Source organism: Equus caballus, chromosome 16 (assembly GCF_041296265.1).
Source record: "Equus caballus isolate H_3958 breed thoroughbred chromosome 16, TB-T2T, whole genome shotgun sequence".
Lineage (NCBI taxonomy): Eukaryota > Metazoa > Chordata > Mammalia > Perissodactyla > Equidae > Equus > Equus caballus.
The window spans coordinates 42261564-42284998 of record NC_091699.1 but is presented as its reverse complement, the minus strand read 5'-3'; the positions used below and the strand labels follow the sequence as shown (position 1 = coordinate 42284998).

At 36.6% G+C, this 23435-nt stretch overlaps 1 protein-coding gene across 3 annotated transcripts in view; it reads right to left on the bottom strand.

The window, feature by feature from the left end:
- Nucleotides 1-23435, bottom strand: part of DNAH12 (dynein axonemal heavy chain 12) — a 221142-nt gene that overhangs the window by 73160 nt on the left and 124547 nt on the right. For 2 of the 3 annotated variants that reach the window (XM_070237332.1, XM_070237333.1), the window contains 10 exons: nucleotides 22739-23038; nucleotides 22046-22224; nucleotides 20511-20703; nucleotides 11154-11315; nucleotides 8684-8878; nucleotides 5406-5539; nucleotides 3956-4118; nucleotides 3195-3275; nucleotides 2657-2837; nucleotides 549-676 (listed from right to left, as the gene is read on the bottom strand). In XM_070237332.1, the coding sequence (XP_070093433.1) occupies nucleotides 549-676; nucleotides 2657-2837; nucleotides 3195-3275; nucleotides 3956-4118; nucleotides 5406-5539; nucleotides 8684-8878; nucleotides 11154-11315; nucleotides 20511-20703; nucleotides 22046-22224; nucleotides 22739-23038 (1716 nt within the window). Of the gene's footprint in view, nucleotides 1-548; nucleotides 681-2656; nucleotides 2838-3194; nucleotides 3276-3955; nucleotides 4119-5405; nucleotides 5540-8683; nucleotides 8879-11153; nucleotides 11316-20510; nucleotides 20704-22045; nucleotides 22225-22738; nucleotides 23039-23435 lie in introns of all 3 variants that reach the window. The other variant, XM_023620217.2, reaches the window with a different exon arrangement.

Sequence of the window (23435 nt, the reverse complement as noted above, 5' to 3'; positions counted from 1 at the left end):
TAATATAATCCTCACACTAACTTTGTGAGGCAGGTACTTTGATAATCCTCTTTTTACAGAGTTCCACAGAGGTTAAGCATCTTGTCCAAGGTCGCACTGCAAGCGGGGTCAGGACTTCTGAATACGGACATTCTAGTTCCAGAGCACATGCTTTCAACAACTTCACTACACTGCTTAACTCAGTAGACTTTTTTGAATACTCTGAAACAACACCTGTACAGTTACATATCACATTCTTGAGAATCTTAGCTGGAAAAGCACAGGTATCTCAGTGTTCATTCGATCCCACCCTATGACAGTAGGGAATCCTGCATAGACAGAAAAGGAGATAGAAACAATTGGAACCACATTTTTCTGATGCTATGCTGTTTTAGCTTTACCTTGGAAAAAATATATAGTGTTTTCCATAGTTTATTCTGAATCCATTCAATCTGGAAAACAGTGTTTCTTCTCTGGACTGGGTACTGTTGACATTTAACTTGATACCAGTTGCTGTAAAGTGTTCTGCACATTCATGAATATGATTTAAATCTGTGTCTAGTTATTACCTTGCCTCCAGTTCCTGAAGGATCTGAAATTTTTTCTGGTTTTATATCTTTCATTACACAAATAGCAGCCAAAACTAGTTTAACACCAGACGGAGGATTCTTCATTGACTTCACAATTGTAATGTCAGCTGGCTAAATCAAAAGAAAACAGGATATCTTCAGAAACGTTTATTTTTAAATAATGAGAGTTTTTAAAGTAATATTGGAGAATAATAAAAGCATCAATTTTCATTTGAAATTGTAATTGTGTTTTGCTTTGTGTGGTTATGAAAGAATTAACAAAAGAGATTTAGGACAGATGAAGACCAATGGTTCTCAAATGTTTCAGAGTTCATATATCCTTATAAGAATTTGATGACAGCTAGGAACTCTTCAGAAAACATGTTTTTGCACATATACACAAAATTTGCATATAATCACAAATCAAACCCATACATGGAACCCAGGTTAAGAATCCTAATTTAGACAAAGACTTAATTCTACATTTGCCTATATATAGTATTAATTTTACTCCCCCAAAATTAAAGAAGTAGGTCCCAGTTCCAAACTTATTTTTCAAAAAAGTATATATTGTTATGAAGGACACAATAGATTCATTTCATTATCCACTTCAATATCCCTCTGACATCCCTTGCAATTGCTGCAAAGCTAACAACTATTTATCTTAGTTCCCTATGTAACCAGAGCTGTGGGAGGTCGTTAGGTTCCACCATCAGATCAGCTGAGTGATACTAGAATTCAGACTGGATAAGTGGGGAGATGGGCAGGACACGAGACACCTGTTTTGCTGATATGGATTACAGAGGAGGTGGTGTGGCTCTGTAGGAAGGCTCTGCAGACTTCCGACTCAGAGGGATCATTCCTCTGGTAGACTATTTCTGCAGTTTGGCTTTGTGAGTCATTTCTGGCAGCTTAGCCTAGGATCTGTTTCTTCAGCTCTTCCAACAATTACATAATTCATTTATAAAATTCCCTAAAGAATCCTTGGCTGTTTATACTAAATAGAGTTAATTCTGTTCTCTACAACGGAACCCTAACTCATATAATACAACATTTGATACCAGGAAGGGTACAAGCAACAGACTCTCCATGAAAGGGGAACCTAATATTGATGACCTGAACTGGTGGGGTTTGAAGGCACCAAGAATCCTGTGAGTATCAGATGATGGAGTGCTGACAGTCTGTGGTACACAGTGATAAAACAGTCACTTAAATTAACACTCATGGTTGACTAGAATGGAGTGTCTATTAAATCAAGCTTTTCAGAATGATTGGCTGCTGTGATAAACATCTAAGGAGAAAATGAAGAAAGAACATTGGGTAGCACATGGATTTTAAATGTGTCAGAGAGCAAACAGGAAGGAAATAATAAGTTCAGAGTTTTAATTCCTGGTTCACGGCACAGTGAGAGCACTAGGAAGTTTCTATAAATGCCCTCAAATAACTTTACCTCTTATAACTACAAGGCTGATGTATGGAAAATCAGATAAGAGTTTGATCCTGGGAGATGCTGAATTACCCTTAGGTTGAGCTCACCATGTTGCTAGGTATCTTACAGGAAAGTTAGGGCACTGATTAGGAAAAAAGGCAAAGAATGGGATTTGAATATCCTCAACCACCATGCTACACTGAGCCTCCCTAGTCAACAGAAGCTGCCTCTCCTGCCCTGTTTGGTGAGATTGTTCTGGTCTTGCCTAAAGACTCTATAGAAAGTTATATACAACACAGCATTAACGCAGACAGGTGCCACCCACATCTGTATTGGGAATGATCTTTAAGTTTTCCTGTACAAGCATGTCCAGGAGGCTGCAGAAGGGTAGCTCCACACTCTAATATATGCTTCCTGGTACACGTACAGAACCATTTTGGCCCCTTGGAGACTGTACCATTCTCACTGGAATATCCTGAATGAAAATTACAAATAATATATGAAAAGCAAAAATATAAGATAACAATGTATCAGAGAAAAACTGTTAAGAGGCAAGTTTCATTTGACTGGACAAAAACAGTATAATACCCCTCACTGAAAAAGAACTACACATAATTAACTAAGTACCTGTACACAGTTTTACTTTGTTGACGAAACACAAGGTAGCTAATTCATGCACTTGCCTTTAGTGTATCCAGTGCAGACAGAGCTGCTTCTAAGGCTGGAATTGCCTCAGCTAGGTCACTTTCACACTCATTTTTCAGAGCTTGCGCTTCTTCAGCCTTTCCACTGGCTATCTCTTCATCTAATTTCACAAACTTTCTTTTTGCTTCCACTTCTGCAGACTCTATCTCAATAATCTAAGAAAAGAAAGAGAAATAAAGAGAATTCCTCAAACATTCTAGTGCTTTCTCCATCTTAAAGACAAGAAAATGTTTGAAAATTAGGGAATCCAACACATCATTTTGAAGAATAGAAAGGCCCAGGATAAAATGAGGAGAAATGCAAATACATGTGATTTAACTTGATAATAGGCTTCCTATCTCTCTTCAAAAACAACAGAACCCACATGGGACCTAATGAGATAGTCAGTCACTAGAAAAGAGGAAAGTCCCTAAGATCTAGTGGCAGAAAATTAAGGCTTATTTTCCAGGCTATTTTTACATAACTGAACTGCCTGCTGACATCAATTAAAAAAAAAATTCAGGGTATCCTACCTGCATCATATGTGCATTTTCAATTTTAGCTTCCTCCAATTTGGGCTGTAATTGAACAAGCTCCATTTTCATTTCACCAACCTAAATAGACAGTTTGTCATTAAGTTTTCATAGCTACAAAAGCTACAGAAGCCAAGCACAGAAAATCGAAACTTAAACATATCATAAGGTATTGGGGCCAGAAAATCTTAACTTTTTCTTCCAGTTCTTTACATGATAAACAAAAACTATGAGAGTGTGGCCAGTTTTCTTTACAAAAGACTTTATCTTCCTTGAGTATATGACAGGGCAGTGGGAGAATGCAGTTGCCATGGAAGAAATGCAGATAGAAGAGAAGGTGTCAGCTCAGGATCTCCCTACTACACTATGTGCATGGTATACAATGCATATGGACCACCCAAACCTTTGTTGCTTATATTGAACTAATGCTAATAAGTATTACTAGCACTTGACTCATTTAATAAGTCAACGCGGACTTATTATATTCTCTCCAAATGCCAAAAAATCAAGAATAAAACAAAATGTATTTGAGTCTATGTGGTCTGGGAAACTTAGTGAATTTCTCTAAAACTCACTTTACTCAGATGAGTAAACATAAAGTGTCTACCTCATGGAGTTATGAGGAATAATTGAAGGACTCCATGTGAAGCACATAACACAGTGCCTGGCACATAATATTTTCTCAATCAGTTGTAGCTCTTGCTATTATCTTTTACATTTCCCGTTATATATCACTGTTCGGAGCAGTTCATCAAACTTACCTGAGACTCAGCAAAAGCCAACTTGTCAAGCCCAGTCACATATCGCTGTTTTGCCTCCATGACAGCTTGTCGCTTCCTAGTCAAAAGCTGTCGAAATGAGGCAATAAGTTCAAGATAAGAAGTAGCAGTAACATAGTTATGTCGTCCTAACTCGTGCAAGAACCTAAGAGAGAGGCAGATAACATATCTTATCAAAAGTAATGGGTTTCGCAAACTAAGAGGTAAATTCAACAGCATTAACAACAGATACTTAAGAATAACAGTTAATTTTATTTAGAAGCTGCTGAGGGCTTGAACTTTAAAAATTCTAGAATTCTACACATAACTACATCCTAATTTCTTGTCTGCAAAATATCAAATAGCAATGATGTATTTAAAAAGCACAAATCAACAAAGATGTGTATCAAAGGTGAACTATACCAAGAAAGATATAGGCATTTTTACATGTTTCACAAGCCAGGAGGATCTAACCCTGTAACATCCAAGATATTGGGTAAATTAGGTAAGCGTAGTAGGAAAGGGGATTGCAGACAGGACAGCAAGGATAAGTCATCATTCCTTGCACGTGTGCGTCACATGTTGGCTGAATGGGGTGTGACCAGAAGTATAAGACTACTACACAAACACGTGGAAACAATGGAAGCAACGATATTTCCATGGCCAGTAATGCAGACTAGAGCCCACTGTCTGGTACAACTGTCCAAGCCAACCAGGCTAGCTGGCTGCATGACTCTGGATAGGCACTTGGGTTTATGCAACTTTGAAAGGAGGCTCTCAGAGATGAACAGAAGTAAAACAGATACTTTTTCAGGCATCCACAGCCCAACAAGGAGCTCCACTTAACTGAGAACTTCCATCTAGTGCCCCAGGAGCAATGTTTGTGCTATAAAACTTGCCACCCTAACCACAGCTAATCAGACCAGGGTTGGGAGCTAGACACAAATGAGACAATTCACATTTTGGAATAAATTTGGCATATACAGCTGGAAACAGCCAATCAGTCTCTGCCTATAGCTAGAATTGTAAGAAGTAAACTTGAGAATTGAGAGGCAGCCAGTTTCCTCCATATGCACTGGGAAGTAGAAAATTCAGTCTGCAAAGAGAAAGAAGAAAGCAGATACCCAGAGTGAAAGAGGGATGAGAAACAAAGAAAAAGCATTTCTAGATTTAGGATGACTTTCTAACTCCTGCTTCCAGTCACATCTGAGATCCAGCTATATTCTTTCCCTTAAACTTTCTGAAACACCCCTGTATCTTTATAAAATTCTCCCTTTTTGTTAAACCTAGATCAAGTAGCTTTCTATTATTTGCAAGCTAAGGGTCTTAACTAATTAAATGATCAGAGAGATTTAGAAGAGGTAGACATCCTATTAAAATTTTGGGCTTTCACAAAAAGAGACGATTTAAAATACAAGGCATTATTGTCATTTTAAAATTTATTAATATTAACCTTTCTGAAAGATCCATAATGGAAGTGTGAAAGTGTTTGCAGATTGGAACTATCTCTCGTCGTTCAACCTGAGTAAGCTCCAGTGTTTCTAAGAATTTCACAGCTACAAGTTCAAGGGCATCTTCAGGCCATGGCTAAAAATAAGAAAAAGAAAAACTTATGAAATTTAAGATGAGTAGTCCCACTCCAACTATATAAGTGTCTTCCAATGCAAGAAGAATTTGAGGTTGAGAAAATTAAAACTTTAATGGGGAAAATAGAATTACGGGGACTGAGGTCACAAGTAAATCTACGAAAAATCTAATAAATATTCTTATATACTAAAATTAAAGATAACACAATATAGAGAAAGGTCAATGAAATTTTACATAGCAAAGATAAACTACACTGCTTTCCTAACTCTTCCACTAGGACCTCTAGTAGGCATCCCAAATTTAGCATGACAATGGCAAAGGCTGCTAGTTGCCCACCTAATACCTATCAGTCCCTTTTCCTCAGGACTCCAACTTTATTCTAGATAGCAATATGCACAGCTAAAAGACTACATTTCCAAACTCCCTTGCAATTCAGAGCGGATAATGACACATAAGAAATTGTTGGGTGGGGACTTCAGCAAAGGCTCTTTAGAGGGTTACATAGAACTGGTATGTGTCCTTTTTGCCTTACTTTTCATTATTCTACTTCTTGCTTGGAACATAGATTGTGAAAGTTGGAGCTCCAGCAGCCACCTTAGACCATAAGATGAGTGAGGGTAGAAGCCACATAGTAAGGACAGTAAAGAAGAAAGAACTTGGGGTTCTGATGACTTAGTTAAGCCACAAAAGCCCCAGTCTACTTACCTTAAGATTTTCTTTATGTGAGAGAAAAGAAGACCCTAACGTGTTTAGCTTGGGTTTCTGTTACTAACAGCCCATCACAACTCCTAATTGTTATACCATCCAAAGCTGAACTTTTGATTTTCTTCCCCACAAATTAGCTTCTTCTCCAGTCTTCCTCATCTCAGTGAAATGGTTCCTTTGATTTTCCTGGAATACGCCAAGTGTGCTCCCGCCTCTGGGGTTTTAAAGTTGCTGTTGCCTCTCCCTAGAACCCTCCTCACCCGGATCTCGAGGTTCAGTCCTTTACATCTCCAGGCAAACGCCAATTTATCATGGTCTTCCCAGAGAACTCTTTCTAAAAATAACATTCCTTCCCTCGTTACTCTTTCCCTTATCCTGAAGTTTCAGCTTAGCACTTACTAATACCTGACATAGATTTATTTGTTCATTTGTTTATTGTCTGTCTCCCCAACTACTAAAATGTAAAATCCATGAAAGCAAAGACTTTGTTTTTCTCACTGCTGCTATCTTCAGTGCCTTAAACAGCACGTCAATAAATATTTATTCCATGAAATAATTTATGTTAGATGACTAATTTTCACCTGCTCATTAGAGCATTTTCCAAATTTCCTTTCTTCATATTCAACAAGATGCTTTAATTTTTTTCCTTTGTAGCAGACAATATGCATTTTAAGATCAATTTTTCAGTGTCTAGCCCTCTATTCTAGTGAAATTCAAACTTTTTGATCAAACACCCCATTAGTAAGAATGCCAATTTATGCATATTTACTAATAGATTATATTCATGTTGTATTATTGTACTAATATATTTTTCAAACCTCAAAAGAGGCTTTTAAAGATTCATTATTGAGATCAGTAAATTTTTGTAAAGTGCCAGAATAAGTGTCATATGACTTATACATCATCGAAAACATTACAAAGGTTTGTCTTTGTGTTCTGAGTGCTGCATTTTTAATTATCCTGCTAATCATGAAGGTTTAATACTTTCTGTAGCAGTTAGAAGGTTTATGGCTAAGGTGAGAGAAACTAGTCTTACTGCATCTTCAAACAAAGGGAATGTATCATTGTAAATGAGAGGTTCAGGAGCAGAGTATTTCCAGAGTTGTTTAATTTAGAAGCTCAAACATGTCATCAAGGATCCAATTCTTTCCACCTTTTTGGTCTACCATTTTCAGCGCACTTTATTTCATCCTTGAGTTTGTCCCATCACAGTGGGAAAACAACTGTTGCAGCTATGGACATTACATCCTCAAGTAACAAGGCTGAGACACAGAAAAGGCCCTTTTCCTACCATGTAACTCTTTCTAGAAAAAAAGTTTTCCCTGAAACTACCCAGCAAACTTTAACTCAGGACCCATAGGCAAGGAATGGTTCATGAATAGGCTCATGCATAGACCAATCAATAATAAGAGACATGAGAGCACCAGTATTGACCTAGACCAACCAGGAAGCAATCCCTGTGATACATGGAGGGTGGTTCCCCAGACAAAATCAGAATTCTGCCAGCAAGGATGGAGTGGGTAGAAAATGGCTGTTGATAGGCAACCACTAGTATCTCCTATGCCATCATAAGGTAATATTGCAAGGCATGATGTACTTTGGGGATAAAGTTTATTGTTTAAACAGTCTACATAAATCCATATTCCAAATACCCTTTGTAAATTTGTTTTTACCAATGTCTTGTCAGATCTTGTGAAGTGGTCATTGTTTTTGCCTCATGATGTGGCTGACACAGAGCTCAAGCTAGCTCATGCTAGTTTTTGCCATTCTCTCACTATCCACTTATTACTGCATTATGTCTTCAATTTTCAGTTCATTGCAAGAATCCCTCAGGGTACTTTGCATACCATCTATGAAACATGGCCATCTGACACAGAAACTGAGTAAAGGTGTAAATGTTAATCCATATGAAATATTTCATACAAAAACAAATATTCCAATAATTCCTTCCCTTATTCCCTGAATTGTTTTGGCACTCCTGTTACATGTACACCCTACTTTGGAGACTAGGGATTTATCCAAAAAATCAATGCCTTCCTGACTGTGTGACACATAGTGATTTACACTTACTTCCTGAGTTTCACAGATATACACATAATACATTCTATTGGTTCCTAATACATCCCTCCTCTATGTAACTAATTCACTTTCATACTTCAGAGATTCACTGTCTCCGTAAGCACACCTTTGCACACCAAGATTATGGCTCTTTTATATAATTGTGACTGCTCATTTGCTGACTGTCTTTTCTGTCTTCCAGTCTAGAGTGTGAACTCCTTATAGGCATCACAGTCTTATCAGTCCCTGGGCACCAAGCACTATGCCTGTCATTAGAACGAGTGATCAAGAAACACTGAATGTATATTAATGTAGATTGAGTAAGAGTTCAGCAAAATTCCAAAAGATTTAGTGCTCCCCCCCCCCAACAAAATTACAAACCTGAAACCAGTCAATGGTACAGCAGTTGATGAGGGATGGGAACTGTCTCAAGCGATTTCGAAAGGCATCTCCGATGGGGCTAAAGGCCACTACAACATGAAGATTATCTTTGCAGCGATTCACAAAGAAAGCGAACAAGGCTAAGGGACTGAGTTCATTGTGTTTATTGCCAGCCTGAGCCAGAGGACGAACACCCTAGAGAATATAAAAAAATAAAAAGCTCGTAAATAAAAATAGATAAGCTGGTAATGAGATTAGTAGAGATTAGAATTTTAAGAATTTTTATTACTCCTCTTGTAAATATCTTTAAACTTTTGTTTTTATATCAATAGAATGGCTTTGATATATTTTGTACTTAGAAGACTTCTTCCACTGTCATAATTCTATAATTTAAAAACAGTATCTTCCAAGAATTTAACTTATGAAGATACAAAAAGTTCACCAAAATATATTTATAGGACTATAGTTCAACATTGTTTTTAAGAGGAAAAAGATCTAAACAACTAAAATATCCGGTTAAAAACATTAGAAAACATCTATATGTTGTAATTTTATACAACTGTTTAAATAATGAGGTATATCAACGTACGTGCAACGGCAAGAGCAGCAAGATAAAATAAGTGAAAAAAACTCAAATTGTGCACAGTATATATAATATGACTCTCTTTGTTAAATTAAAAATATATAGACGCATGTGTGTGAGTACAAAGCGGCACAGCTTTTTATGGAAGGAGTCACAAATAAGTATTAATCGTGGTTACTCTTGCTGAGACGGACTTAAGGGAGAGTGTGAGAGGGAGGCTTTCCTTTTTTATTCTGGACATTTTTCTTGGTTTATATCATTCTTGTTCTTTTCATTTTGGACACTTATGCCATTTGAATTCTCAAAGTTTATTCTTATAATATTTTTATTTTTAAAAAATGTCAGTAGAGTTGTTTGGTAATGAGATTATGGATCACTTTTAAAAGTAGTCTGGAAATGGAGGTCTGAGGCTGGAACTCTGATGCTGAAGTCAGAGAGATGTGCTGAGTCAATAAAAGGTGTCCTCTAGGCAGTGCCAGGGCCAAGCGATAGAGGTCAGTTATCAGGAGTGAAGTTTAAAGTAAATTCTTTGTCAGAGGGATGAAATAAGCGAAGGCCAAGATATGGTCTTCAAAGATGGTGCAGAGTGTAGAAAGAAAATAACATAACTTCTTTCATATTACCTTTCATATTTTAAAGAATCAATGTGAAGCAAGCAGAAATAGGGATACATTTCAGAAGCCCTGAATTCTCGCCATGGCTATTTCCTTGTAGATAAATTGACATGGTGTTCCTAGGCTTGGGTGGAATGTGAAGGAAAGTTCTTAAGTCCACTGTTGGATCATACCATAAAAGAGCAGTGAAGCAGTGGAAACGTTTTGTAGCAAAGTGACGAGAAGAAAAGATAAACAATAGCTAAAGTGAAAAAGCCTGGCAAAGCTTGGGAAATCCCACTCCCCAAAGGTGACTATTCCTTGGATGGGAGTATGGAGGATGACTTTATCCTATGAATTAGGACAATCACTATTCTTCAGCAGCCTTGGCCACATCTTTGACATCGCCAGACAAAAGCAGAGAACTTGGGATCTTTTTTGTTTCTTTTCTCCTTCCCCACCTCAGGCTACGAAGTGGTTATGTACCATTTACTAAGGACTTTCTAAGTGCCTGACACTCCATAAGTGCCTCATTTCATTTGATATTCAGACTTCACAACAACCGTATGTAGGAGGAATGTGTATGTAATAGCATATAATAGTTCCTTTCCATACAAGAGAAAAGCAAGATGCTTTAACTACCAGGGTGAATTCATTTTACTCCAGATGCTGTCCCTGGAGGTTGGAATGAAGCATCCAAGTGTGAGTAATATATTCTGTGGGTAAAAGTAGTTATGGTAACAAGAAAGAGGAAATTACTAGCAGAGATTTTGTGTGGGAAGATCTTAGAAATGGCGGTCCAAGGACAGGACATCTGAAATACTGTGTGCTTCACAATTGTATTTTTTGTCAATTAAATCACAAAGCATGACTCTCTGATATGCCAGAATTGTTAAGACAAGTATTTTTATTAAAGCTTTTGAAAAATTTGCTAACCAGTGGTAAACCATAAAAGCTAATCAAGTAGTGTTTTAAAGCTATGTCTTCTCATATTACTGTAAGTCTAAGACAGAATTTAAAATCTCTAATCACTTATAAAACATGCTAAATAAGATAAAACAGATGAAACTGCCATCATTATGAAAGAAGGAATTATAGAATAAAAATCCTATCTCATAACTATAACAGAAGGAATTTAAAATTCACCAAAAAAAGATGTATTAAAATAACATATTTCAAGTTTTTAATTTCCAAAATCCACTGCACAAGCCATATTTATCTTGAAGAGCAGAGAAAAAATTTCGAGATAAGAAAATTTCTGTGCTGGGACTAGCACTGCCTAAAACGCATTTACCTCCATCACTTCTTGTTTTTCATCTGCTGCAAAAATGTTAGGTACTTCTCCAGTATTGAGAACACTGTCGATATCCTCTAGAAAAGCTTCCTCTTTAATCTGAGTGTCCGTGATTAGAAAGACTGTCTTCTGGCCCTTCATGCCCACATTCCTTAATAGAACCTTAAAATAAAAATGTACTTTAAGCAGGATGTGGTAGAATCTGTTGTTTTTCCTTTCCCTCCCTCCCCCTTTCTTTTTTATTTTTAAGATTTTATTTTTCCTTTTTCTCCCCAAAGCCCCCTCATACACAGTTGTATATTTTTTAGATGTGGGTTCTTCCAGTTGTGGCATGTGGGACACTGCCTCAGCGTGGCCTGATGAGCAGTGCCATGTCCGCACCCAGGATCCAAACCAGCGAAACCCTGGGCCACTGAAGTGGAGGGCATGAACTTAACCACTCGGCCACGGGGCTGGCCCCTCCCCTTCTTTTGATAACAGCATCTCAATTTTATAGTAGTACCCCTTCCCAATTTTGGTGGGGCTGTCAATCAGGGCCTTCATTTCTCCCAGCCCCTGGGTGAAAGACTCCAACTGGTAGAGTTTCCCAAGCCCCTAAACATAGTCATTGATTCAGAGAAGGGCATATGATTAAGAGGGCCCAATCACAGTCTTACTTGAGGGACTGAGAGGGACTCGAAAATAGAAAGATTCTCTGTCGTTCTGAGATGGAGGATATAAAGGCTAATAATCTAAAACTGCTAGGGGCCAACTGTGTTGCCTCATGGAATGAGTCTGCTCAAGAAGGAAGACAAATGAAGGAGAGCAGAGCCAGGAGATAGAAAGAGTAATTACCGAAGACTCAATTTGAGCCTTTAAATTCAGCCATGTCAAAAGTCTATCTACTTCTGGACCCTTTAGTTATGTAAGCCAATAACTCCATCTTTTGCTTAAGCTCGTTTGAGCTGGTTTTGTTTTGTTTTGTCAACTGCAACCAAAGATTCCCAACTAATATAAAGTTATGGACTCAGTGCTATGCTGCAGCTGACTTTTTTAGGGTCTTAGAACTGATTGTTAAAATTTCAAAAACTTGTGAGCAGATTGTTAAACACAGCCAGCATTAAAAATTAAATTATATAAACTTATAATTAAACAGACTACATTAAAAACAAAGCTATCAAATACATAAATCTCATCACTTGCTAACTATTTTATTATATTTACTGTTATGTATGCTATGGCAATTATTTAAATCTATTGCATCTATACAGTAAAATACCATGTAATGTTGTTCAAGCATATAACTCTTCTCAACTCTGTTTTCAGTGACATCATGTTGCTAACTTTAAATAATCCATGGTGGGAGTTTTTACACCACAGAAATTGGCAAAGCTACAAATCAAAAGTTCCCCTTGACCCCCGGAGAGTTGGTTAACAGTTGTCAGCATATCACTGGATAGATTTCAAGTGAAAACAGTATTAGGACTTCTGCAAATAATTTTTAAAGTAAAATTTGATTTCAAAATCATATCTTTTAAATAAACCATATCATTTAAATAAATGTTGAGTTTTAATATTATACAAACTATGTCTTTTTTCCATTAAAGCCATCTTCCAATATGCAGGCTGTCATGTTCCTAGAAATAATTTTCTATCATCAAAACTAGGGAAGCGAGCTTTTAAAGAGGTATTATATCTAATCATTTCAGCTTTATAATTATTTTTATACTGTTTATCTTTATAATTATTAACATTATATAAAAGTAAATAGACAAATACAATATAAATAAACAGATTTAAATTATTGCCACAAGCATTGCTATATTTAAAAGTCATATGCAAACATACAATGTGTGAAACTGTTTCCAAATAGGAAAAGAGAGTTAACATTTGCAAAATACTAACTATATGCCAGAGATATTACAAGAACCTTACATACACTGTATGATTTAAACATAAAAAACTATGAAATAGGTGGTATTATCTACATTTTACAAATGAAGGAAAAATGAAGTGCTGTCAGCAAGGTGATAGACTAGAAGTTCCAGGCCCTTGTTCTCCCATGGAGACACCAAATTATCAATACACAGACCAAAATACATTTGTGAGAACTCTAGAAAGTAGTTAAGGGGCCATAGCACCCCTACAAGTAAAAAAGAGAAGGGACAATGGAAGGAGAATAAGAGAATTCATTGCATTTTTCTCACCCTAGCCTCCCACCCTCAGCATAGAGTAACACAATTGGGAGAATAGGATCAATTCCTGGCTCCTCCCTCAGGACAGAAGGAATAGAGTAGAACTTACATCTGGCATTCTGGTTTGTCTGGGGGATGCCTTAGGGACTGATTTCTGTCTTGCTTGACTCAGGGCACTGATGGGAACAGGGCCTAGTTTGGATATGAGGTTGGAGGCCACCAAAAACAGAGGCAAGTCCCCCAGCACAAGTCCCCTTCAGCAGAGACTCTGAAATTCCATAGAAAGGTGCTGGAGGTGGGGGCAAGAGATTAAAGGCAGAGAAATACAAGAGAAACCAAAACCAAAAGCTCACAAGAAGAAACAGGAAATTAAGATAGCCAATAGAACCTGTATATACTAGAATAAAAGTACATATGTGACCCCAAAGAAAATGCATGCTCAGAAAATTTCTAAGAAGTCCCAGAATATCTAGCCATGCTGATTGGTGAGGTTTTCCCTCCTCATGAAGCCAGTGCATAAAGACTGGGAGAGGTGGCAGTTTTCAAGTGCTCAAAACTCGACAAAAGATCACAAGGCATACAAAGAGACAGGGAAATATGGCCCAATCAAAGAAGAAAAAAAGCTCCAGAAACTAACTCTAAAGAAACAAATCTATGAACTGCCTGACAAGAAATTTAAAATAGCTGTCTTAAAAAGCTAAAAGAGAATACAGATAGACAACTAAAGGAAATCAGGATAATAATTCATGAACAAAATGGGAATATCAACAAAGAGATAGAAACTATAAAAAAATAACTAAGATGCAATTCTGGAGCTGAGAAATACAATAACTGACCTGAAAAATTCTCAATGGCGATTCAACAGCAGATTTGATCAGGCAGAAAAAGAAGTCAGTGAACTTAAAGACAGGCCATTTGAAATCTTGAGTCAGAGGAGCAAAAAGAAAAGTGAATGAAGAAAAGCAAACAGAGCCTAAGGGACTTTGGGGATACCATTAAATGAACAAATACATGCATTGTGGAAGTACCAGAAGGAGAAGAGAGACAGAAAGGGGCATAGAGCTTATTTGAAGAAATAATGGCTAAAAATTTCTCAAATCTGAGGATAGAAAAGGATACACAAATTCAAGAAGCTCAACAAACTTCAACTAGGATAAACCCAAATTGACCCACACACCAAGACATATAATCAAACTGTTGAAAGTCAAAGACAGTGAATCTTGAAATCAGCAAGAGAAAAGCAGCTCAGCACATACAAGGGATCTTCCATAAGATTAGGAGAATATTTCTCAGCAGAAACTTTGCAGGCTAGAAGAGAAGTGGAATGATATATTCAGAGTGCTGAAAGAAAAAAACTGTCAACCAAGAATACTGTATCTGGAAAAACTATTCTTCAAAAGTAAAGAAAATTTTTTTTGAGGAAGTTTAGCCCTGAGCTAACATCTGCTGCCAATCCTCCTCTTTTCGCTGAGGAAGATTGGCCCTGAGCCAACACTTGCACCAATCTTCCCCTATTTTGTATGTGGGATGCCTGCCACAGCATGGCTTGGTAAGTGGTGTGTAGGTCCATGCCCAGGATCCAAACTGGTGAACCCTGGGCTGCTGAAGCAAGCATGCAAACTTAACCACTACACCACCAGGCCAACCCCCAAAAATAAAGAAATTGAGACCTTTTCAGGTAAATAAAAGCTGAGGGAATTCATTACCAATAGACCTGCCCTTCAAGAAATGCTAAAGGGAGTACTTCAAGTTAAAACAAAAGGATGCTAGACAGCAATACAAAGCCATATAAAAGTATAAAATTCTCCAGTAAAGGTAAATATATGGACAAACATAGAATTCTATATTACTGTAATTTTGGTGTATAAATCCTTTTTTAGTTCTTGTATAGAATCTAAAAGACAAAAGCACTGAAAAACCCTATAAGTCTATGTTAATGGGTAGACAATCAATAAAGATGTAACTTGTGATATCAATAACATAAAGTGTGTGTGGGCATATGTAAAGAAGTAGAGTTTTTGTATGTGATTAAAGTTATCAGTTTAAAGCAAGTTTTCATTACTTTAAGATGTCTTATGTCATTACAATGGTAACCACACAGAAAGTATCTATAGAATATACACAAAAATAAATGAGAAAGAAATCAATGCATGTCACTACAAATAATCAACAAAACACAAAGGAAGGCTGTAAGAGAGGAAATGAGGGACAAAAAAAGATATAAAACATACAGAAAACAAGTAAGAAAATGTCATTAGTAAATCCCTTCCTATCAGCAATTACTTTAAATGTAAATGAATTTAATCCCCCAATAAAAAGACATAGATTAGCTGAATGGATTAAAAAACAGGATCCAACGATGTGCTGCCTATAAGACACTCACTTCAGACCTAAGGACACACATAGGCTGAAAGTGAAAAGATGGAAAAGATGTTCCATCCAACTGGTAACAAAAAGAGAGCAGAGTGGCTATTCTAATATCAGACAAAATAGACTTTTTTTTTCAAAGATTGGCACCTGAGCTAACAACTGTTGCCAATCTTCTTTTTTTTTCTTTCTGCTTTTCCTGCCCAAATCCCCCCAGTACATAGCTGTATATTTTAGTTGTGGGTCCTTTTAGTTGTAGCATGTGGGACGTTACCTCAGCATGGCCTGACGAGTGGTGCCATGTCAGCACCCAGGATCCAAACCAGCGAAACGCTGGGCCGCCAAAGTGGAGCGTGATAACTTAACCACTAAGCCACAGGGATGGCTCCCCAAAATAGACTTTAAGTCAAAAATTGGCACAAGGGACAAGAAACATTATATAATAATAAAACAGTTAACAAAATACACAGGATGAGAAACAAAGGAAGTGCAGGAGAACCAGAGGACAAGTGATAAAATGGCAGCATTAAGACCTCATATACTGCTAACCCCCTTAAAGGTAAATGGATTGAATTCTCCAATAAAAAGACACAGAGTGGCGAGATGGATAAAAGAACAAGACCAAACAATATATTGCCTCCAGGAAACACATTTCAGCTCCAACGACAAATGCAGGCTCAGAGTGAAGAGATGGAAGATGATACTCCACGCTAATGGCAAACAAAAGAAAGCAGGTGTTGCCATACTTATATCAGACAAAGTAGACTTCAGGATAAGACAGGTAAGGAGAGACAAAGAGGGTCAGTATTTAATGATCAAAGGGACATTCCATCAAGAAGAAATAATGCTTGTAAATATCTATGCACCCAACACAGGAGCGCCAAAGTACATAAAGCAACTATTAACAAATCTAAAAAAGGTATTAATAATAACACAATAATAGTAGGGGACCTCAACACTCCATTCACATCAATGAATGATCATCCAGACAGAAAATCAACACAGAAACAGCAGAATTATTTTTTATTCTTAATTTTTTTAATTAAAAAAAATTTTTTTGAGGAAGATTAGCCTGAGCTAACATCTGCTGCCAATCCTCCTCTTTTTGCTGAAGAAGACTGGCCCTGAGCTAACATCCATGCCTATCTTCTTCTACTTTATATGTGGGACGCCTACCCCAGCATGGTTTGCCAAGCAGTGCCATGTCCGCACCTGGGATCCAAACTGGCAAACTCCAGGCTGCTGAAGCAGAACATGCACACTTAAACACTGCACCACCGGGCCGGCCCCAGAAACAGTGGAATTAAATGAAAAGCTGGACCAGTTGAACTTAGTAGACATATATAGAACACTGCATCCAAAAACAGCAGAATACACATTCTTCTCAAGTGTGCGTGAAACATTCTCAAGGATAGACCATATGTTGGGAAACAAGGCAAGCCTCAATAAATTTAAGAAGATTGAAATAATAACAAGCATCTTTTCTGATCACAATGCTATAAAGCTAGAAATTAATTACAAGAAAAAAGCTGAGAAAGGGACAAAGATGTGGAGACTAAACAACATGCTGTTGAGCAAGCAATGGATCATTGAAGAAATTAGAGGAGAAATAAAAAAAATCTGGAGACAAATGAAAATGAAAACATACCATACCAACTCCTATGGGATGGAGCAAAAGGCATATTAAGAGGGAAATTCAACGCAATACAGTCTCACTTTAACAAACAAGAAAAATCCCAAATAACCAATCTCAAACTACATCTTATTGAAGAGTGAATGCAGCAGCAGTGTGTAGCAGGAACCTGAAAGTAGAGATACTGAAGGGTTGAGGAAAATCACTTAGGGGGCTACTATGCTATTTTAGAGAAAAGTGATGGGGCCATAAACTGGAGCAGTGGCAGTGGAAATGCAGAAGAAAAGCCAAAGATCTCTTGTATGATTCATCCTTTTAACAATTCTGTACAAATAGAGCAGGGTCCTGTGGCACTTGCCTCCAGAGAGTGAGTGTCTCCTTAAATTTTGCACCCTAGGTACCTCACTTGCCTTACTCTAATCCCAGCCCTAAAATGGAGGTGGGATTATCTCCATTTTCTGAAAGAAAATCAAACTCAAGAAAACAATCATCTGATCAAAAAGCATTATTGGGCACCCACTAAGTGCTGAAGATTGGGCACCAAATAACAAGACATCACCCTTGACCAAAGGAGTATATGGTTTACTGGAGGGAGACAGGAAATTACAATTCAATGCTGTGATGGGATAGTGAATGGCACTGGATCTGGTCTCAGACTGTTTGGGTTGGAACCATAGTTCTACCATTTTCATGTGACCGTGGCCAAGGTGATAATAATGGTACCTACTTCACAGTGCTATAAAAGATAAAAAGAATTATTATATAGAAATCATTTGGAACAGTGCTAAGCACATAGTTAGTGGTATCTCACCATTTAGGAAACCAGAATATGTCACCCAAAAATATGGTTCTTTGACATAAAAATTATTTTGAGTTAAAGGCTCAAAGAAGTAGCAAACCCAGGAAAAGCTCTCGCTACCCTCCCCTTTTTCTGCAGTAAGGCAGAATATAAATTCTCCTTTACTGGAGACAACTCTAGACTCTTTATCAGCCCAGAGATGGCACCAGAGGAATGTGCAAACAAACTTTACTCCATTTGTTTCCTGCCACACATTTACCTTCCCATGGTTTGCTGCCTTTGGAAGCTTAACACCATTTTCCTTTGTCCTGTCATTTCTCCACAAATTTATTGTTCTTTGTTAAAGATGCTATATAAGTCAGAGTTCTAAGCCACTTCTTTGAATTACTCATCTCTGAGTGCTCCCCTGTGTAAGTGCAATGCACATTTTAATAAATTTCTGTTTGTTTTTCAAAAAAAATAATAAAAGGGTTAATTTACCAGGAAGATATAACAATTATAAGTATTTATGTACCCAACAGCAGAGCTCCTAAATACATGAAGCAAACATTGACAGAATTGAAGGGAGAAATAGACAGCAACACAAAAGTAGGAGACTTCAACATCCCACTTTAAATAAGGGACAGAACAACTAAACAGAAGATCAATAAGGAATAGAGAATTTGAGCAATACTGTAGACCAATAGGAGCTAACAGATATACACACAACACTCTACCCAGCAACAGCAGAATACACATTCTTCTTAAGTGCACATAAAACATTCTCCAAGATAGATCACATGTTAGGCCACAAAACAAGTGTTAACAAATTTAAGAAGACTGAAATCATATCAAACATCTTTTCTGATCACAATGGAATGAAACCGGAAATCAATACCAGAAGGAAAACTGTAAAATTCACAAATCCATGGCAACTAAACAACATACTCTTAAACAATCAGTAGGTCAAATTAAAAATCACAAGGAGAAATAGAAAGTTTCTTGAAACAAATGAAAGTAAAAATCCAAGATATCAAAACTTATGAGGTGCAGCAAAAGCAGTGTTAAAAGGCAGTGTTATAGTTGCAAATGCTTACATTAAAAAAGAAGAAAGATCTCAAATCAACAACCTAACTTTACACCTCATGGAACTATAAAAAGAAGAACTAAACTCAAAGCTAGCAGAAAGAAGAAAATAGCAAAGACTAGAGCAGAAGTAAGTGAAATAGAGAATAGAAAATCAGGAGAAAAATCAATGGAACTTAGAGTTGGTTTTATGAAAATATCAACAAAATTGGTAAAATCTCAGCTAGATTAAGAAAAAAAGAGAGAAGACTCAAATAACTAAAATCAGAAATCAAAGAAGGGACATTACAAAGGATGCCATAGAAATTAAAAATATTGTGAGAGCATACTATTAGCAATTATCTGCCAACAAATTGTATAACGTAGAAGAAACAGATAAATTCCTAAAAACAAATGAAGACATTAAAGGACAGAAAGATTTAGTAACACGCCCAAGATAATCTAACCAACAAATCACGCAAAGCAGGAGTTAAAACTGAGTTTGCCTAACTTCAAAGTCCACGTTCTTTCTACTATAGTATGCCGCTTGCTAAATCTATTTGTTCATTTTGTAGTAAAGGTATCAAAAATTTCCCTCTAAAGTGAGAGCTGAAAAAGAAACAATGTAATTTTTCCTTCCAAGTGTTTGATATCAGCTTGGATTCACCATTTCCACCTGCAAGTAGCCAAGAAAAGCCCAGTTCTCTAGGCTAACTTTTAGGATGTAGAAATTTAGTATGTGAGGGTCAGTAAAAGGGGAAAAAGTCCAGCAATACTTCCCTTCCTTTTTTTTCACTTTGGGTCATCTCTCTTCTGGGGCCTGCAGACCCCTAGGCACATGAGGATGAAGCCCAAGTACACACTCCACTAAAATACTGGTTACTGGGAACAGCAACACAGCTCCAAAGAAGCTATTGAGACTGGACAACAGTAATGACATCATCATCATCATCACTGAGATTCTTATTTAACAGTCTGCTGGAAAACATATATTTATCTGAAATAAGGCCTCACCGAACTAGAATAAAGATATAAGCCATGGCAGCAGTGGTAATAGTGTGGTGGATAAGTTATAAATCCTGCTCTGCTGTGTCTACCTTCCCTCAGTGTCAGTTTCCTCATCAGTAAAACACAGAGACAACCATATATGTTGCATTGAATTGTTGTGCCTATAGAATGAGATCGTGTTTGTACCTAGAAGAGTGCTCAACACACACAGTAACTGCTCTACGGATAGCATCATCATCATCACCAAGGTATTCAGCACACAGCCATACAGGTTGGCTCTCTTTTCACAGGTAAAAGAATGCACTGATATTATTTTAGACACATAATTTTACCTTCAGATCCTCTCTCCACTCATTCATACCATAGCTCTTAGAAATTTCTGGTTGGGAAATCTGCATTTTTGCCATGGATGTAGCCAGACGAGTTAAAGATTGACGACCACTTCCTCCAAGGCCAACAAGCAAAGCATTTCCACCAGACTGCTTCAGAATTCGACATATTCGTGATAAATGTTCCAGTACATACCTAAGAAACATCAATATTATTATATTAAAGTAAATGTATATTTACACATAACTATTGTTTTGCTTTCCTAGAAGGATGGACTTTGCTGTCCCATATGTTAGTATCACAATTTTGTGTGTGTATGTAAGGAAGATTGGCCCCAAGCTAACATCTGTGTCAATCTTCCTCTATTTTGTATGTGGGATGCTGCCACAGCATGGTGTGATGAGCAGTGTGTAAGTCTGCACCCAGGATCCGAACTTGTGAACCCCAGGCCACTAAAGTGGAGTGCGTGAACTTAACCACTATTCCACTGGGCCAGCCCCACTATCCCAATTTTAAGAGGTAATCATCAAAAAGTGTGATTTTTTTTCAAAAGCGTTTACAACTGGATCATTTGATGCAAAGAAAAACTAAAGTACAAATTCAAGAAATGTAATATATAAATTATGGAAGCAAAATAAAATTGTAATTGCTTACATTGGAAGTGTATTATTCCTTTTGTTAAAAACACGTCTTCAATCTTTTAATACTAGGATTTCTATGTAAGAAATAGAAACTTAGTCATCTACAAAATAAAAAATTCAGGAAAGACACTAGGCCTCACTAGTAATTTGGGAAATTAAAATTAGAGCCACAATGAGATACCATTTCACTGTCCTTAGACTGGCAAAACTTACCATGTCTGAAAAATCTTAATTGTTGGCAAAGGTGAGGAACAATATTAGCTCTTAGAAACAATAATCATTTTTGAAGATACTTTGGCAAAACTTAGTAAAATAGAAGATGCTTACGTACCATGACACTGTAACTCCACTTCTGGGAATATAGCCTAGAGAAATTCTTATACATGTACCTGAGGAGACTTGAATATTCAAATCTTTTTTATAATTGCAAAAACTAGAAGTCACGTAAAAGCCTATCTCAGAAGAATGACTACATTGTGTTATAATTATATAATGGAATGCAATATAGTAATAAAAATTCATTTTTGTGAATCTCACAAACAATACAGAAGAAACCAACTTGCAGAAGAATATGTACAGAATGCTACCATTCATATGAGTTTTAAACATGCAAAATAAGACTGTGCATATATTTGTAGGAACACATATGTGTAGTTAAAGTCCAAAGAAACACATGAGTTTCTTTTTACTTCTGTAGGCTATGATGGGAATGCAGTGAGAGAGGGTTGGCTACACAACGGACTTCGAATAAATTGCTAATATTTTATGTCTTAAGTTGGGTGATGGGTACAAGGTTATTCACCATATTTTTCTTTATACTTTTTTGTACATTTTAAATATCTCACAATAAAATCTTAAAAATAGCAATTTCAACCATCAATACCAAATGTAGGTACCTAAAAACGACAAGATTCATTCTTGTTTTGTGAGTTTGATTATACTCATCTAAGCATTGCTCCACAATGTCACTAAAATGATGAATATTTGGAATTTCAATATAAACTCTATCATCTCCTTCAAGGTCAGGATTCATATAGTCACCAAACATCAGATTTCTTAAGTTCTCTTCAGTTACCTACAGAATGGAAATCAACAAATTATAAAACTTAAAAATTTTTCTAAAATAAATTTAAGAAAATTTTTTTGTCCATGTTATGAGATGGCTATCAATTAGATAATGCTTTTAAACATTAGGGTGATAAATAATATATTTGTAAAATTAATACCTGAAACTATATTATACCCTTAGGAAATAAAAATAAAAGAACTTTTTTCTATCATATAAGTATCCCCTACCCCCAGAGCCTGGAGAAATCATTCTGAGAGACTCCTATTTATAGTAATTACTAAGGGATGGTCACCATGTTAAGCACTTTATAGCTATTATACCATTTAATCCCTATCATATAAGGATTTATTCTTTAAGTAACTTCTACGTTACATACAAAATTCTGCTGAAGACAAATCTTCAGGAAAGTTAAAAGAATAAGATCATTAAGAAGCAGTAGTATTTTTTAAAGAAAGGTTGATTGTAACAATTCATTTTATTGTACTGTTTTAATTTGTTTTTAACCACTAAGTACACTCACTGGTGCATTCTCTTTCCTCAAGTGTGAAAAAATGCTATCAAATGATTCTTTAAAATGGTCCTTTATAACAATTTTGATTAAATTGAACAGCCAGCGTCGATCATCATCATTAATGAGGCGATCATAAAACACTCGGAGAACTTCATGCACAAACAGACGGGTCATAGTGTGTTTGCTCTCCACAGCATCTCTTTCAATGAGTAAGCATCCCTGGATGACACGTGAAAAATCCCGCAAGTTGAAAGTGTAATGAGATTTTGCGGGAGTGGGCAAAAGATTCTCCATGGATCGTTTATATATCTGAATATGAAAAAGGCAACAAAGCAAAAATAAAATGCTTATAATCAGCAAAGCCATGTAACAAATAGTATATTATATAAAATATTTTATTTATCCTATCAGATTATATTGGCTTGGAGAATTGTATAGTACTAAGCCTAGCACAGCATCTATCTATCTATTTTGGTTTACAGCACACAACCAGGCATCATGAAGTTCAAGGAACTTAACATTATCTGATTCCATCCAAGCCCAAGAAGTGACAATGCTTTTATTTCCCAGTTATTATGGTTATTCCATTTAAAGGTTAATGACCTGGGATTAAGTAGTTAACAAAAACTTTAGTAGAAAGTGAAATCAGATAACTTGCTCTGAAGCATTTCAAATGAAGACAAGGCTGAAACAATTTCCTTTTGAC